The sequence below is a fragment of the Micropterus salmoides genome, unplaced genomic scaffold (assembly GCF_014851395.1).
Source record: "Micropterus salmoides isolate LMB-PRFRI ecotype aquatic unplaced genomic scaffold, ASM1485139v1 Ms_hic_scaffold_12, whole genome shotgun sequence".
Lineage (NCBI taxonomy): Eukaryota > Metazoa > Chordata > Actinopteri > Centrarchiformes > Centrarchidae > Micropterus > Micropterus salmoides.
Genome location: NW_024040263.1, coordinates 15,431,459 through 15,447,810, shown reverse-complemented (window position 1 = coordinate 15,447,810; position 16,352 = coordinate 15,431,459). Strand labels below are relative to the sequence as shown.

Here is a 16,352-nt window from a genome sequence, read left to right as displayed (position 1 = left end):
TTGACTGATAATCCAGCCATGTAGACAGAAGTTCAACTTCAGTTTATTTATAGACCACATCAACCAAAGAGTCTGCACATTTTACAGGTTTAAAATATAAACTTCAGACATCAGCCCCTGGAGGCTACAACTAGCAGCCTTAGCTTAGCATAAACACTAGAATCCAGAGGAAACAGCTGCCTACAAGTGCCTTTTTGAAGCTCACTAACGCCTTACCTCTTGTGAAGTTGTGATTTGTAGGGTGGCAATCAGTGCAGACTTCAGGAAGTCACTACTCCCAGCCAGTGGTGGGAATGGTAACATAACCTCCATAAAACCACAACTTGATGTTTTTACACTTCCTCTTTTGTGTGAATTAAACAAGATACTTTGGATAATTAGTGAGTTTTAGAGGTGTCAAGAGGATTTTGATACTTGTTCAAAACCATGCCCCCCCCCTTCCAGCCTTTGTGCTAAGCTAAAAGTCTCCTGGCTGTTATAATTTAACAGTACGTTAGTGGTATTGATCTCATCTCTCAGCCAGAAAGTGCCTCACATTGTTCACTATTCCTTTTGAGGTAACTGGCAAAGTAGAAATCAACTGAATACTTTCTAGGATGGCAATTTAGTTTTATTTAACAGCAGAAGAGAGGATGACAATTTAAAAAAAAAAAAAAAAAGAAAAAAAACAGCATTGAGATAGCATAAAGAACATGTACATTTTAGTGTGGCTGGGACTTGGGGGTAAACCATATAGAGCCCTGCAAGTCTGCAAGAGAGAATTTTTAAATCTGCTTTAGCTTGTAGTGTAATTTGCTCCAGAAAATTACCTTTTTGAAGTGTTTGCCTCTCATGGTAGCCTTTGACCACTGGGTGTCATCCAAGCAATAAAAATGCCAGAGGAACATAAAGTACTCCATGCTGCATGACTCACAGCTGGGCTTGTGTGAAGACCTTGGCCTGTGCATAGGTTTTGTAATGGGTTAGGAATGAGCTCTTGTAGAGCTGAACGATACCCTATTCTGCCATGTAACGCGTGGCCACCATTTAACAGCAAGAGAAGGAAAAACAAAATGTTGCAATTGTGTACCAGATGCAAAAAGGAGCAGCTGATTTAAAGGTTTGGGGACGTACTGTAAAGACCATGGAAGTCTCTCTGGGCTATAAGACCCCCCTCCTCTACATTACACACACCTCCCCTCAGTGAAATGTATGGAAGCACTGCGGCATACTGCGTGTTTGCAGGCTGCATGGCTGCCTGGCTTCAGCGTTCAAACGGAGAGCGGAAGATAGGAGGAGGGGAATGACTACACCAAGAGAGTAGGAGGAGGGAGGGTGGACAATTTCCTTTCTGTAACGCACACGCTACAAGATCACACCGGGAAAACGGAGAAGGGAAAGAAAAATAATAGGCGAGAGGGAGACGGAAACACCGCAGCCCCTCAGTAGTTGTTGTTCTTTGCGGGAGAGAAACCGTCTTTTCCTTTAACGCAGACTTGCGGACTAACATGGGGGGAAGCGAGAGCTCCTGACGAGCATTGACTTTCAGTGAACCTCTGCTCTGTGGTAGAAGTCTGCGGCTAATATAGTCAGGGAGGAGGGGGGAAAAAAGGCGACAGGGAAGACATGTTGAGGGGTTTTTCGTCTTGAGGTTGCGGTAGGATGTTGTGCTTTTAAAGCGTGGTTCTTGTAGAGAAGAAAATCAAAAAGGCCAATGGAAATTGGGCGGTAGGATATGCTCAGGGGCATTGTTTTTTATCGGTGTTTAATTGGCTTGTTGTGATCTGAAATAACGTAGGCCTCATAGGCAGCCCCGCAGTAAATAAATACGAGGCTACATAGCTGGAAATTAACCTGATAAACGTGCTTATATATCAGGGGGACATTTTTAATTGGAGCGGCTGTGTTTTGTATTAAGGTAAAATTGTTATTTATTTGCTGTTTGTTTTTAAAAACAAAACGCGGTGTTTAGATTAAATTTCTTAAACATTTCCAGATACATCAACTCTTAAGGGGGCGTCATACAAAGGCCCGGTAGAAAAACAGTAAAGGCTACTAAGCAGCATTACACACAGTTGTAGGTAAGTCTATTTCCCCCAGTTTAGCTGAAAACGGGGGACAGAAGAAGATTTTTAAATGTTAATGTCGACCGACGTTGCATCCATCATGCTGCCTGTGTCCCGGGGTCTCATGGACCGGGATAGAGAGCTGGACACCATGGCCGGGGTGCACCCCAACGCGAGCGGCGCTCCTGCAGTTGTCCGGGGCATGAAGCGCGGAGACCCGGAGCCCGACGGACAGACGGCGGCGGCTCTGTTGGACTCTGCCGGGGCGGAATGCAAGCGTCCCCGGATCGACGGCACGGGAGGGATCGGCGAGGTTGGTCAGGTGAGGAGGGGGCTCTTTTGTCCAAATACAGTTATGCAGGCACGAGACCAAGCGTGGTGCAATGAGCTCCTGGTGTACATGCATGGTGGCGTTATTTAAGTGCATTTATCTTTACAAATACTCACTACAGTGTGGTGTAATCTGCTCACTTCACTGTCTTAAATCACAGTTGCAGATACAGTTGGCAGTCATAGCTGCAGCAGAAGGGCCCCCAATGGCCCATCATAGACTCCATTGCCAGTCCATCACTGCAGGAAATACCACCACCTTTCACAGCTGTTAATAGCTGTATGTTGCTGATTCAGTTTTAAGAGGGGATCTGTGGTGTTCACTGGACTCTTTAGAGGCCATGGTATAGCATTATAGCTGTTTCATAGCTCTGATATTTGCTTAATTAAGGTTTAAGGAGGAATTGAAGTAGTCCAATTTGTATTAAGTCAATCCACTGTGTTGGCTCGGGTGTGCATTGCTGCTCAAAACTCCCCAAAGAGCATCTGTTTTATGAATATCTGTAAAGTCCCTGGTGAATGTAAACAAACTTGACCTTTATTATGCAAAAAAAAAAAAAAAACTCAGCCTTGTGGAATAATGGTGCGGACAACATTTGTTTAGAATGCAAATTGATGTCAGTTTGTGTGATCGGTGCAGGGGAAGGGGCAGACAGGAGAAGGGTATATGAGGTAAACAAAGACCTCAAGTTTTATTGGGAGGGGTGCAATCAGGCCAAACCTAATCAATCTAATTACCTTGATCCTCAGACTCCTGATTTTTTTCAACATCAAGGCTGCAGTGTTTGGCCCCTCATCCTGTGCTTGGATCAGCAAATGTGAAAGACCCTCTTAACCTCTTTTTCTATCAGTGTCAGTCAAATCAATTTGCTGGGGGTTTTTTGCCCCTCGGTGAACCAAAAATGGTAAAATGTTTCTTAATAGAGCATCACATGAGGGCAGGAGGATGCCCTGGACATCATTATAGTGTATTATGTAGGGTACAACACTCCATTGGAAGGCAGAAAGCTATTTCTCAGCGGCAGTAATGGAGGTGAAGTGGCCTGTTTGGAAAACTAAATGGCTGGCTTTACATCGTCACGCTGCCCACGAGTGCTGATAGACAGGCTTTGGAATGTAATGCACTTAAAACAGATGTGAGTGGAAAAGTGTTTTTGTGTATGTGGTGGGGGGAGCGCAGATCAATAGCTGCAGCCCCTAAAATGTATTGAACGTGAGCTGGCTGGACAGTCCGGAAATGAGAGTGGAAGAGATGCCCCCCTCCCTCCCTCTGCAGGAACAGATTTTCCCTATCACTGGCCATAAAGAGGCTTTGTTTCCAGCTAATGGGATCACATCTCATACTGGAGGGGGCATTATAACCACACTGATCCTGAGATCTGTATATAAGGCAGAGGATTTATACAACACACATGTACATATGCACACATTAGTATGACCAAAAAGAAGATTATAATGTAGTAATTTGTTTAGAGCTGCGATTAATCATTTTTTCGGTCGGCGTAAAAATAATTATTGCATTTATTTTCATAAATTGCAATTTGTCATTTTTAACTCAAAAATGCCAATGACAAAATAGCTGTTTCCAGCCTCCTATATAATTTCCTGTTTTTCTATGTTTTTAAATGACTGTGTCTTGAATATCTTTGGGTTGTGGACAAAATAAGACATTTGAAGGTGTCACCTTGGAAACTGTGATGGACATTTTATAGCTTAATGACTGATCAACAAAATATTTTGGCAGTTGAATCAACAATGAGGATAGGGGTTAGTTGCAGCCCTAAATTTGTATTCCATCGCTCCAAAAACCAAATACTGTGTGTCAATGTGTAAGCTCAGATTTGAGAACCTATAAAAGATAATTCCACCACATGCACTATTTTTCTACACCTCACACACAACACCAACTCAACCTTCGAATCCCAGTGTGTGTATATAAAACACTGTGCTGTATTTTTATTCCCCGAACCCGCTGACACAGTTAATATTCTAGAAGCAAATTGGGTTGAGTAACGTTCAATTTTCCTACTTTTTTTTTAATAGGAGCACTTGGCTTTCAAAGAAACGTCTATAAAACTGCACACAAGCACTTCTGTAAAGCTAATCTTCAGAGTAGGGTAAAGGATGGAAAATATTATAGCAAAGCATCCTGGCTCTCATAACGCACTGTGTCTCCGTGCCTCTATCCTTGATTTAAAAGAAGAAGAAAAAAAAACAGTTGTCGGCATCACGGCAGAAGTTGAACTCTGACCTGTGACTGAAGCCAATGCTATAGGATTTGGTTGTGATAAAGAGCAATGCATTTGCACCACTGCAGCCCAATAATGGGATCTTTCCCATTTGGCCATCACCTCTGCTGTTTTTCTCCATTAGGGTATGATGTCACCACGATTCGGGGGTGGAAATGACAAGTCAAAGTGTCTGTCAAGTCAAATATGCAAAGTTTTAAGAGAGCAGCAATGCATATATAAACCAGTGCAGCACGCAGTACATGACTGAATGCTCGGCTAACGGGGGTGAATCTAACAGTATAAGTTCAAATGTTCACTGCTGCTCATAGAAATTAGCTGCTGACTTCCTGGTGCTGACACTGTCATCCAATAGTATGGATTTTAAATGAATATTAAGTTATTTGCTGAACAGACCACCAACTAGAGTGCTCCCAATAAAAAAAATAAAATAAAAACACATTTTCAGTCTATTTTGCATTCCAGTGCTGCGCTGGGGAAGTCCCACATTTCTCAGGATGACAGGGGATTCATAACAGCGCCCCACATCTCCAGCCCAGATTTTGGGAAATGTTGAGAGGAGGTTGTCGGCTTCAATATCCATCCGGCATGCTGCCGAGCAGCCCATGTTTTGTTGTCACTCTGCGTAGGAACCAGGGCTCTCTCTAAACCTAATAAGGTCTTGCCTGGGGTGACAGCGCTGAGGACAAATGACTTGACTCGGACATTAATGTAGGTGGATCACCCCTCTGTACTTTCATCTCAGCCCCGACTCTGAAATAGAATGAAAACGTCAGCAAGAAAAATGTACTCTTGCTGCGAGCTGAGAATATTTATTTAGTTTTTGGGACCCTGTTTTGCTGTGATAAATTGCAGGCAGAAGTATGTTGACTGAATTATTTTTGAGAGAGACCAGCAGAGTGAAGCCTGCGTGTTTATGGTGCTCTGCTCTGGGGCAGATTTAGTTATCCTCGCATATCAATTGCAGTTAAGTAATTTGTTACTCTTACAGTTTTTCTGGGGTTGATTTTGATGCTGTGTATTGATATATATTTACTCTGCTATGCTTATTTATCATTGTACTGTGTGTATATATAGTAAGAGATGTGCTGAAAAATTGTACATGTAATTTTAAAAATGACTAAACATTAAAACTTAAATGATGAGTTGAGTTCAGCACATCAATCTTAAACTATGTTGGTAATTGATTAAATGTTTAAATAGTGGAGTTTTGGTTTTTCTAGCCTCTCCAAAGTGATTTACTATTTTTAGTAAATCAAATATATTTGGGTTTTGGGCCGTTATCAGACAACAATAAAATATCATCATCTTGTTAGTTATGATGGACGTTATTCACAATTTTCATATACTAGATGATTAATTGATTACTCAAGAAAATAATCTGCAGATTGATAATAATTAGTAGTCGTGAAGACATGATTCACATAATTGGTACAGTGCTGGAGATTATGTTAAAATGTGGTCATTATTACATAGTTTGACCAGGTGTTTTCGGCATCCTGTGCCCAATAAGGTTGTATAACTGCGTCTTTGATAAACAGTTCTTCCACAATCAGTTTTAATGAATCCCTGCTAAAATGTCAAAACTGAACAGCAGCCATTTTTTTTTCTACCAAAAATGGGCATCAACATTGGTCCCAGAAGTCCAGTATCAGGCTCCAGTTACTGTGGAATGATGTTGCAATGAAATAATGATGTAGCGTAATCAAGATGGGCCATTATGTCGTGCAGTAAATAATTACATGCAAACTCTAATCTTCTCCAATCAGACACAAAATAAATTGGGGGGATAAAAATTACTGTTTTTTATCTTGAGATGCAGATCAGTTCAGTGGACGTCAGTTTGATTATGTTGCATGTGATTTTCTAACTGATACTGCTAGATGATGATGATGATTATTATGCCAGAACTGTCAAACCACCAAAATCCACTTGGACTGCAGCCTCTTGAAAAAGCATGTGTAGGTTTACTGTGGAAAGTCAGAGGAATGTGAAGTACATTGAGGGAAAATAAACTTCAGATCATCTGGCCGACTGTTTGGAGGTTTAGCACGTAAGTGCTCGGTGGATGAAATGGATTCACATCCTCCTGAGTGTATGGAGTGCACTGCTTTGCAGTTAGGTAGGATGACTCTCAGAGCAGTGAAATGTAGTTCCTCTTGTACTCCTCCTCAGAAGAGCAGCAGTCCCAAGGCACGATAGGAATAGACACGAGTCTTGTGACCAAATTAGATATTACACACAAAACAATCTCACACACACACACACACACACACACACACAGACTCTACCACTACCTGTAGTTTTTGTAGAGGAGAAGCAGGGTTCCTGTGTAAAAGGGATTACTGTCACCTTGGGAAAAGATGGCGTGAAGGAGAATCTTGGAGTTTCTCATTCCTCGCTTGTTTTTCTGATTTCATTATTTCAAGGCCAGTCCTGCCCCCCCACCCCCCAAGCTCGGCTCCCCTCACCCCTCCTCACCATCTGTTGACTTGACAAGTCATTTTGTTACTTTCTCCTGATTGCTCACCCGGTCTTCCCCTGCAGCCTCTTCTCTTGTTTTAGCCTCCCCACCCCCGAAAACCACCACCATCGCCTTTCCCAGACAAGAGTACTTTGTTTGTCACCAAAAACAAAAGGTCCAACCGTGATTAACTATCGCTACGTTAAGTACAAAATCGTTTGTTTCTCATGTACTGTGTGTGTGTGTGTGTGTATTGAGAGTGAGACTGATACACAGCCTCCATGCAGCCCTCCCTCTCTCATTCCTCCCAGTTCCTTAAGGAAATTAAGCACATGACTCCGCTCATGTATGAGTCATTGTCTTTGCTCCCTCCATCTCTTTTCCTTTTTTCTACTTCTTTGCTGTCCATTTTCCTTTGTATTTTCAGCTCTGGTTCCTCCCTCAGCCTCTCGCAATATGAATTCCAGATGTGTGTGTGTGTTTTAACAACACCCCCCTACACACACACACACTTTGACACAACGTACCGCCCCGTAAATCTTTTTTTGTCTCCTCTTTTTTTGGTTTTGTTTTGATCCTCCTCTAGTTCCTACCTTCAGTGAGTTTAGACTTTGGCCTTGCTATAAAATAAGGTTTATACTTTATTCATGTTATTCAAGCCTCTGAGAGGTGATTCATTATTTAGAGCTTCTACCTCCCAAAGCCAGTTCACTAAGTACATTTTTGGCTCTGAGATAGACTCACACAAACTGCATTTTTTGATAGCAAAGACTCCCCCCCCCCCCCCCCCTTTCTCCTGCATTTAGAAACGTTGTGCTTTAGTTTCAGTGAAAAGGCTCTATGAGGTCCAGAGTTGGATGGCTACAGTACTAATCAGGCGAACTCAAGCTGTGAAGCGCACAGAGCAAAGTGTTCCCCGTGGGGACAGAGCAGATGAGGGACATTGGTTCCAGATGAAAGGAAGATCAGGGGGGGAAGGACAGAAGAGGAGGGAGGAGCTGAGTTGTTCTCTAATCTAGTGATATGAAGCCAGAGACAGGCAAATCTGTATTCCCCCTTCAAAGCGCGTTGTAATTGCTGTGAAAATTTCCCTTTTTTAATGGAATACATTAGCATAAAAGCTAGAACACGGTGTTATGAGCACAAATAAAGTGAGTTACAAACTATTTTAGGGAGTAGGGGTGTGATTTCTGTTTAATATTTGGCCCCAAAATCAAAATGAGTTTTCTTTTTAACGCGTTTTGTTTAACTGTAATTACTCACCAGATGTTTGATGTATCCTTCTTTGCTTTGCACAGCAAAAACTTTGAGAGGAATGTGTGGGAGATTGCATCAGGGCTCATGATGCCATTTCACACGAATGGGCTTTGTGCTCACTGACACTCCTGACCTATTTATGATTTAAGAGCCGCGGTGACAGTCTTTCTGGCCGTCTTTCATCTCCTGCTCGCATGATCTCACTCGCCCCCGTTATCACACAGACAAAAGATCCGCTGGGTGGAAAACTCTGGGGGAGATAGCAGGAGTGTGTCACCGGCGGAGTTAATTTGATTAACAGTAACGCTGCAAATCTGTAAAGTCAAATAATGAGAGATCACAAGAAAAAGACTGAGTGAATAAATGAAACTGCATTTCTTGAGTGTTTGTCTTGTTTTGCAAATTACTGACCATGTGCCTAAAAATCTGCTCTCTTCTCTTTCAGAACAATGACCCTTTGACCCTTGGTTACCATGGCTACCCGTCTCATAGTCAGGTAAGGATATGATTTCATCGCAAACATGAAGAAAAAATCCATGTTTTATAATATTCCACCATCCTTTCTTCTAATATTTGTTTTCTATGTGGATACATCAGAGCATTAATATGGCTCAGTGAAGCTCTCTGAACCACAAGGTGGGGGTGTAGATTATAATTTATCAGTCGTGTTGAAGAAGACGTGCCTCCACACCCTTCACTCTTCCAGTCTTACCCTCCCGCTAATTTTCTTTCTATGCTCAGGAATCAGCAACATTATTAATAATCTTTGAGCTTTGAAATCTGATTTATTATTTCTTTTAGCACTGTTAAACATGTCCTCAAACAAACACTACACACCCCGTATGAAATCAACCAACTGTATTGTATGTGGTGTGATTGTGTGCAAAGCTACACAATCTGTTTACTCTTGTTTGTATTAGCCTGCTGATTGTGTTATTAGACAGTTCAGTTTATGTGGTTAATCCTTAGATCATCCTCGGTTCATCCACTCATCCTCTCATGCACTGCCCATAATCCTCTCAACCCTCGACGCCTGTGATGCCCAACAACCTCTGGCTGCTTATCTGTACTTTTATCTGCCTTAAGCCTTCACTTGTACGCTCTTAATTGCTTCAGTATGAGAGCTTTTTTTCCCCCCTTAGTTGGCTGTTGTACTGTTTAGCGGATATTGCGGGAGTCTGGAAGCCAATTTGCCAGTTTTCATTTCACTTTAAGATGATACAGCTTTGAACAGTTTCCTTCTTAATGATATAATAATAATAATGTTTGAGGAATAATCATAAAGGCTTAAGTGTTACCTTTTGTGAGCAATCTCTTGTGCGATGAGAGAAGAAGTCGTCAGTCGAGGGCTACTTCAGGGATTCGGAAGTGTGTACTCGCCTCTGACCGGCGGGGGGGGGGGCAGATAGGAAGAAAACAATGCTGGACAGCGAAGGCTCCCACAACACTGAGGTGCTAAACTGTCAACAGCAGTGTGAGAATGATATGATCAAAGGCTTCTGAAAGGAAGAGCCTCGAGAGCAGCAGAAGCCTGATGTGTGAAGACAGAGACTGGGTCTTTTCAGACACATGGCATATGGCCATATGGAACTTTCCTGGCTTTATCCATCTGTTAAAGTAATTGTTTTCATCCCGTAAATTTCATATTCAAATATGACAGGATGTATACGGAAAAAGCCACAGGGCACATGTGATATTTGTCACCTGGAAAGTGAGAGGTAGCGTTGGCACTGCTGGAAAATAATGGAAAAGAAATTTTTTTACCGTCGAAGCCTAGATAAAGACCATCGTGAGCATGAAGGCCAGTTGTCCCCTTTTTCCTCAACGCTTTTCCCACTAATAAATGTTTTTCATCTATTTCAGCATTTTTAGATAGAAACTAAGATTCTGCTGATGAAGATTTTTGTATTTTTGTGTCCAACAGCATCATGCATAGTAAATAAAATATGATATGGCTCTAATTTATTCCTATCTGCTCGCATTTATAAAAAGCATATGGCTGGATATTCATACTGAATCCAGTTAACATTATTGAAAGTTGAAGTAGACTGATGCCATCAAGGTTTTCTTGTGTTTTTTTTCCTCTTTTGCCTCAGACTGCACGGGAAGGAAATGAATGAAAACATAATTTTGTATACAGATATGACAACTGAAACTTTTCTGTGCATAAATAACAAAAATAAGAACATTTTAAAAGGCTTGTTTACACTCTGTGCATATTTAAACCTTATATCAAAATCCATTATAGCTGTTATTTTAGTGTTAATTATTTACATTCTATAATTGGCTCTCTTGTAGTAATGTAGTTATAGCGGTTTTAATTGTTACTGGAGTCCGCCTTTGCCGTGCAAGATTTAAATTGCTCTCCCACTCACAAGGGAGTCACAGGAAACAATGCATGTATGGATTGGATGTCGTGCTTAAGACAAATTGTGTGCATGTTCAGTATTACTATGTTAGAAGATATTGTTAAAAAAAAAGGTGATGTGATGGATCTTCTCAGCTCACCATTTGCTTGGCTTTGAAAGGCTAGAGAGAGAGTAAGTCTGTTGCATTTCTGATACTGCTCATGTTTTCTGGTCTGCAGTGGTCGATAAACGTGTCACCTAATGAGTCTGAGAAAAATATCTGGCTCTTCAGTGGCTAAATGCTTCATTATGTTCACCAGATAGTTGTTCATTTTGTCTCTTTGTGTTTTGGTGCAGAGCACGTGGGGCACGGTGTTCTTTTAGAGTTTTATCACTAAAAACAGCTAGGGGTTGGGCAATTGTCTCCATTTTCACATCTTCTCATCATGGCTACTTGAGATCACCGATTGCTGATCTAATCACCAGGGGGCGGTGTTACGTTGCAGCATGTCAGTGAAATGCCAGCATGGAAGAAACAGGCTTATTAGCTTTAAGGGAAACCACCAGAAACATCTGTAAATGCACAGTACAGTGTTTCCCACATAATTACCGTGTAACCGTGGCGCCGCGCCTGTACGGCGGGAAGAAGGAGGGTGCTATCGATAGCAGCTATGTACAGCACGTCAACCTCAACAACCCAGCTGTATTCTAACATTAACAAGAGTGAATCTGCGGGCTGTAAAACCAAAACGATGAGCTGAAAGATGCTAAAATAGTAGGGTGATAATTTTCTGTGGGGTTGTCACTATAAGCAATGCCTTTCAAATTACATGCATTTGTTTGACTAATTGCTAATACAAAAAATGTTGATTAGTGCAACTTGAATGTGGCAGTATTCAGACTTGAGCTACGTTGGAAGTGTTATGAAAATGTTACAAACATGAGACAAACATGTAAAATTGGCAGCACATTTCTGTAACAAGGTGCATGTCTGAAAGGGGCTAGAAGGAAAGTCTTCGCTTCCTCTCCCAGTGGTGCCAGCAGCCCCAGTTAACTCACCTACATGGAGAAAGAGAACAGAAGGAGAGAGAGTGTGAGAGGAGGGGGGAGGTACTGCGACATGAGAGGGAAGCAGAGGGGAGGGGAAAGTTTGCAGGTGTGATAGAGGCAGAGAAGGGAGGCGTCAGGCTATCTGGGTGAGAGAGGAGAAGAGGAGGAGGACTGAAGAAGAGATGAGCAGGCAAGGGCACAGCAGCAAAACAGAAGGCTAGGAGTAGAGGGAGGAAAGAGCGAGTGGGAGAGGGAAAGAAAAGAGTGAGTGGGAGACAGACAGAGAGAGAGAGCGAGAGAGAGAGGGGGGAAAGAAAAGAAAGAAAGCAAGCAAGCGAGGGAGAGTGACAGGGACAGAGGCCAGCAGAGGAGGAGGAAGTGGGGAGGGGTGGGGGGGATTGGCATGGCAGAAAGAGCGAGCGGGGGCAGAGAGAGGGAGATTTTGAATCTGTGAGACAGACAAGAGAGACTGAGCTGGTGAGGTGACACAGGCTCGGAGAGAGAGCGAGGCAGTGTGAGAAGAGGAAAGGAGAGAGAGGAGCGACGACAGTTGGGAGTTGTTGCACGGAATATGATGATGGGACTGTACTATCCTTCCGTGTTGTCGGTGAGTGTTTATCTTGATATCTTTTCATATCCTCCCCTGTGCTGCGCGGCGGCTGCTGTATCTCTTCACCATGGCTCGAGCTCCACTGTACATGAAACGGCATCAGAGCGGGGCAGCGCTGTCAGTGAGCATGAAATGTTAATTAACTACGAGCAGATGAGGACTCTTCTTGACCCTTTTTACTAGAGTGGTCCGGTCGTGGCATTTCGTACTCTCGTTAGGACTCGGCGGCCAGTTTGCTGCAAGTGATATAAACACTGAAACTACTGTAGTAGGCGTAGATGACAGCGAGATACAGGCTGGAGATTGTATCGCTACTGTTATGATTCGCTCTGGTGAAAAATACGAGCGATGATGTATTAGTGTACGCCGTTGTTGTGGCATCTGTTCTCCTGCCCAGAGCTAAAAGCGCACGCAATCTGAACATCAAGAGCTGCCATTGCCAGAAAACTGTGCTCTGCCATGTATTATGTATGCTCAGAACAGTCTTATGCGAACACACTGTAGAGCATGTTCATCTGTACAGCTGGATGTAGCAGTTTTAGTAGGCTGTTTCTGCTGTGAAGTCTTTTTAGACGTTTCTGAGGCGAACGAGTGGGGAAACAGTGATAGGGGGAGGAGAGGTAAGTGGAAAAAGTCTTTCTTCTTTATTGCCTCTGCAGCTGTCTCTGTACATAGCTCAAGCCTGTGAGCGAAAGGGACAGGTGTCCCCGGAACAGTTGTCTCTGTCTTTTTTTTTTTCTTCTCCATAGTCTTTCTTTTCTCCTCCCCCTCCTCTCCCTTCTGCATCTCTTCTATTCAGCTAACAACACCTCCTCACTGTAATTTCTGTGTCACACATTTCACAAACACACAGAAGCTCAAGCACACAGTGGGCTGCAAAGTTGGTGCATGAAGTGTAACGTTCTTATCATTTCATTTGGTGTGAGTCAGGCTCTGTGTGTTTCTTGCTACATTTGCTCGCGTGTGTGCTTCTTTCAGCTGTACCTTGGATTCCTGCTCTCTTTACTGTTTGACCTCTTTTCTCTCTCCTCTTGCTCTCCCTGGGGCCCTGGCAGCTGTTATCTCAATGTTTTCCTCCAAGAGCCCCTGGAAGAGGGGGGATGGGTAGAGAGAGAGAGAGAATCATTGATTTTTAAGGTGACGGGGCACCCTCTGGCAGTTACCAGGGAAGCCCATGGATGATGAAGCTGAAATTATGCAGAGGTGGGACAAATTAGAGGATTTAAAAACAGACTGAAAGCAACACAGAGATTTGACAATATTGTAGTTCAACTGGAGGGAGCTAGTTTGCTCAGTGACGCAATTTCTGTAGAGCTGACTTTGCATTTACGTGTGTGTCTGTTAAATGTACAGAGTTGCCGTACGACGGGGGTCATTTAATAGCTCTTTTATAGTGTTACAGTATGCTGTTCTTTTTCCCCTTGCTGTGAGAGAGTTGAAGTAGCATACTGGGTGCAAAAGACTGAAATATTTCTCAAGCCCCACCTAAGCATGTGCCTTAAGGCGAGGGAGAGACTCCTACTTGCTGAACAACTATACGCACACTGCCACGCTTGCATAAACTGAAAACACTTCGAGAGGTTTCAAACCCCTCCTCCATCCCCCTCCACCCTCCCCAAATCGTGTTATTGATTTTTTTGTAGGGTTAACAATGATGGTCGTTTAAATGATCCCAATTAGCTGTGTTGCCGTGGCAACTTGCATGAGTCATTTTGGACAGATTGTTAGATGGTTTGAGGCTCAAGAAAAATGTCGACGAGGGAGCCATGTGAGGTATAGACACCTTTTGCATTACGTGTCTATAGGGGAAAAAAAGAGCCTGATGAAGTTGCCCAAATGTCGGGTTGCCATATCAGTTTTGCCTTTTTAGCAGCTATTTGCATCTCTAATGGCCTTAAAATCACTCACTGTGAAACATCTGCGTTGCTTTTGAAAAGAGTCTGCCTTTGAAATGGATAGGGGTTGCCCTCGCTGACTCTTTGGATGGTGCAGTTGACAGTGACAACACTGTCCTACGGCTGGCTTGTGTACATTTTTACACTGGACAACCAGACGAGTGCTGTATTATTACAGAGCTCTACCTGAGCTCTCTAAACAAGACAAACTCGTTTCATGGTCATACCTAATGTATTGAAAGAGGCGTGACCATACTGGGTAAATACACATCTTTCTGCGAGGTTGTGTGTTCACCTGCGCGTGTGTTTGTCCGGGGTAGCGTGTGTGTTTTTAAAAGGGGAATTAATGTGGACAAATAATGTCATCGTCTTTCTGTTTTGGAGTGTTTACTTTTCATAAAACGCTGCAGTGGAGCCGAACGTACCGTTGACACAGCTAGTGGAGAGATGACAGGCAAAGTCGGTGATCGTGTGTGGATCCCACATGTATGTTGAAGGGGGAGTCTTCCACAAATGGAATGTGAGGAAAGGGAATCATTTGTGACACCCAAATAGGAAAAAGGATGGGGGCGTGTATTGGGAGGAGTTTGTTTGACAAGCAGACATGTTACCCTATAAGGAGATGGAGAAGAGTGTGAGAGGAGGAGCCCATGTATCGCTGATATCCTGTTGCTATGAAGCAAAAGGACTTGATTGACATGCATGGGGGTGGGACGTATGCAAGGGTCCCGTCTGGATTTTATGAAGCGTAAAGAGCCACACTGCAGAGAGAGTGGGAGGAAAGGGAGAACAGCAGCAAGAGGAGCAGAGAAGAAGAGCAAGGAGGGGGGAGAGGAAGAGTGATGCAGGAGGAGGAGGAGGAGGAGGGGTTGGGATGGAATAATTTAACAAGAGGGTGTCTCCTGGCTCATCGGTATGCCACAGACACGTCGTAAACGTTTCTCCAGCTGTTTGCAGCTTGGATAACATCAGCACGGAGTCGAGAGCCAAGATCTGAGCCAAATGCAACTTTCCCAGTTAATGCTATTATTGAGCCAAAATGTGAGCCACTGCTAACAGCATGAATCACATTTTCCATCGTCAAGTTTGTTGAAAAAGGCTATAGACTAATGGCTGGAGGCCCGAGAAAGAAAGATACTGAAATGTCATTATTCATGTGAAATAACTCAGTGTTGCCCTAGTTAGCTCTTTGCCACTCTCCTCTCCTCTCCTCTCTCCTCTCCTCTCCTCTCTCATCCTCCTCCTCTCTCCTCCCCTCCCCTTGTGGACTGTAGTGAGACTGCTGCAGACGGGCACATTTTATAACATGCCTCCTCAGACACACTTGCTGCTGCTAACTGACCCGAAAGTAAGCCAGCTACAGCTACCGCTCTGAGTCACTGGCTTTGCCTGGCCAACGCATACACTTACACAACCCTTAATGCCTAACGCCTTAACGCCAGGGGAGCGGATGCACAAACACACACGCATGCTGGCATGCACACGACATGTACACAATCAAAACATACACAAACCTGAGTGCTGGCACAAATGCGTAGCTTACAGTTTGTCTGTCTACAGGGCAGCACTTCTCTTCAAATTGACCAAGAATGCCCTCCCTCATTATCTTTGTGTTCCTCCTCTTATCCTCCTATCTATGTGCATTCATTCAGTAGCTGCTTTTATCCTGATGCGAAGCACAAAGGCCACTCGCATTCAGCAAAAGCCCCATAACTTGACAGTTTGGGGGGGAGGCAGCAAGTAGGCACACACTGTTTTTGTAGATACCGGGCTGTGTAAGGTAGAGAGAGCTGTTGAGATGCAGCTCAAATGGATCTCCTCTGAAAAGGCCAATCGTCGAACACAAATACAAGGTTGTTTTTGGCTCGTATTCCCGCTTCTATTTTGGTCTGGCAGAAGGAGCAGCAACAGCCGGGGTTGTCCATTCTCCCGCTAGGCTGTAGTCTGTTTGTGTGCGTGAGCAACAACAATGAGGGAGGATGTTATAAATTGAATAGGGATATAATATTATCAGTGGTACAGACTGTGTGTGTGTGTGTGTGTGTATGTATGTATGTATGTATGTGTGTGTGTGTGTATATGTATGTATGTGTATATATATATA

The 16,352-nt window shown here is 43.3% G+C and overlaps 1 protein-coding gene across 1 annotated transcript in view; it reads left to right on the top strand.

Annotated features, from left to right (window-relative positions):
* Window positions 1–1,195: 1,195 nt before the first annotated feature.
* Window positions 1,196–16,352, top strand: part of LOC119899155 (RNA binding protein fox-1 homolog 2-like) — a 39,522-nt gene continuing 24,365 nt past the window's right edge. The window contains 2 exon segments of the mRNA XM_038713602.1: window positions 1,196–2,367; window positions 8,791–8,841. Coding sequence (XP_038569530.1) covers window positions 2,116–2,367; window positions 8,791–8,841 — 303 coding nt within the window. The 5' untranslated portion in view covers window positions 1,196–2,115.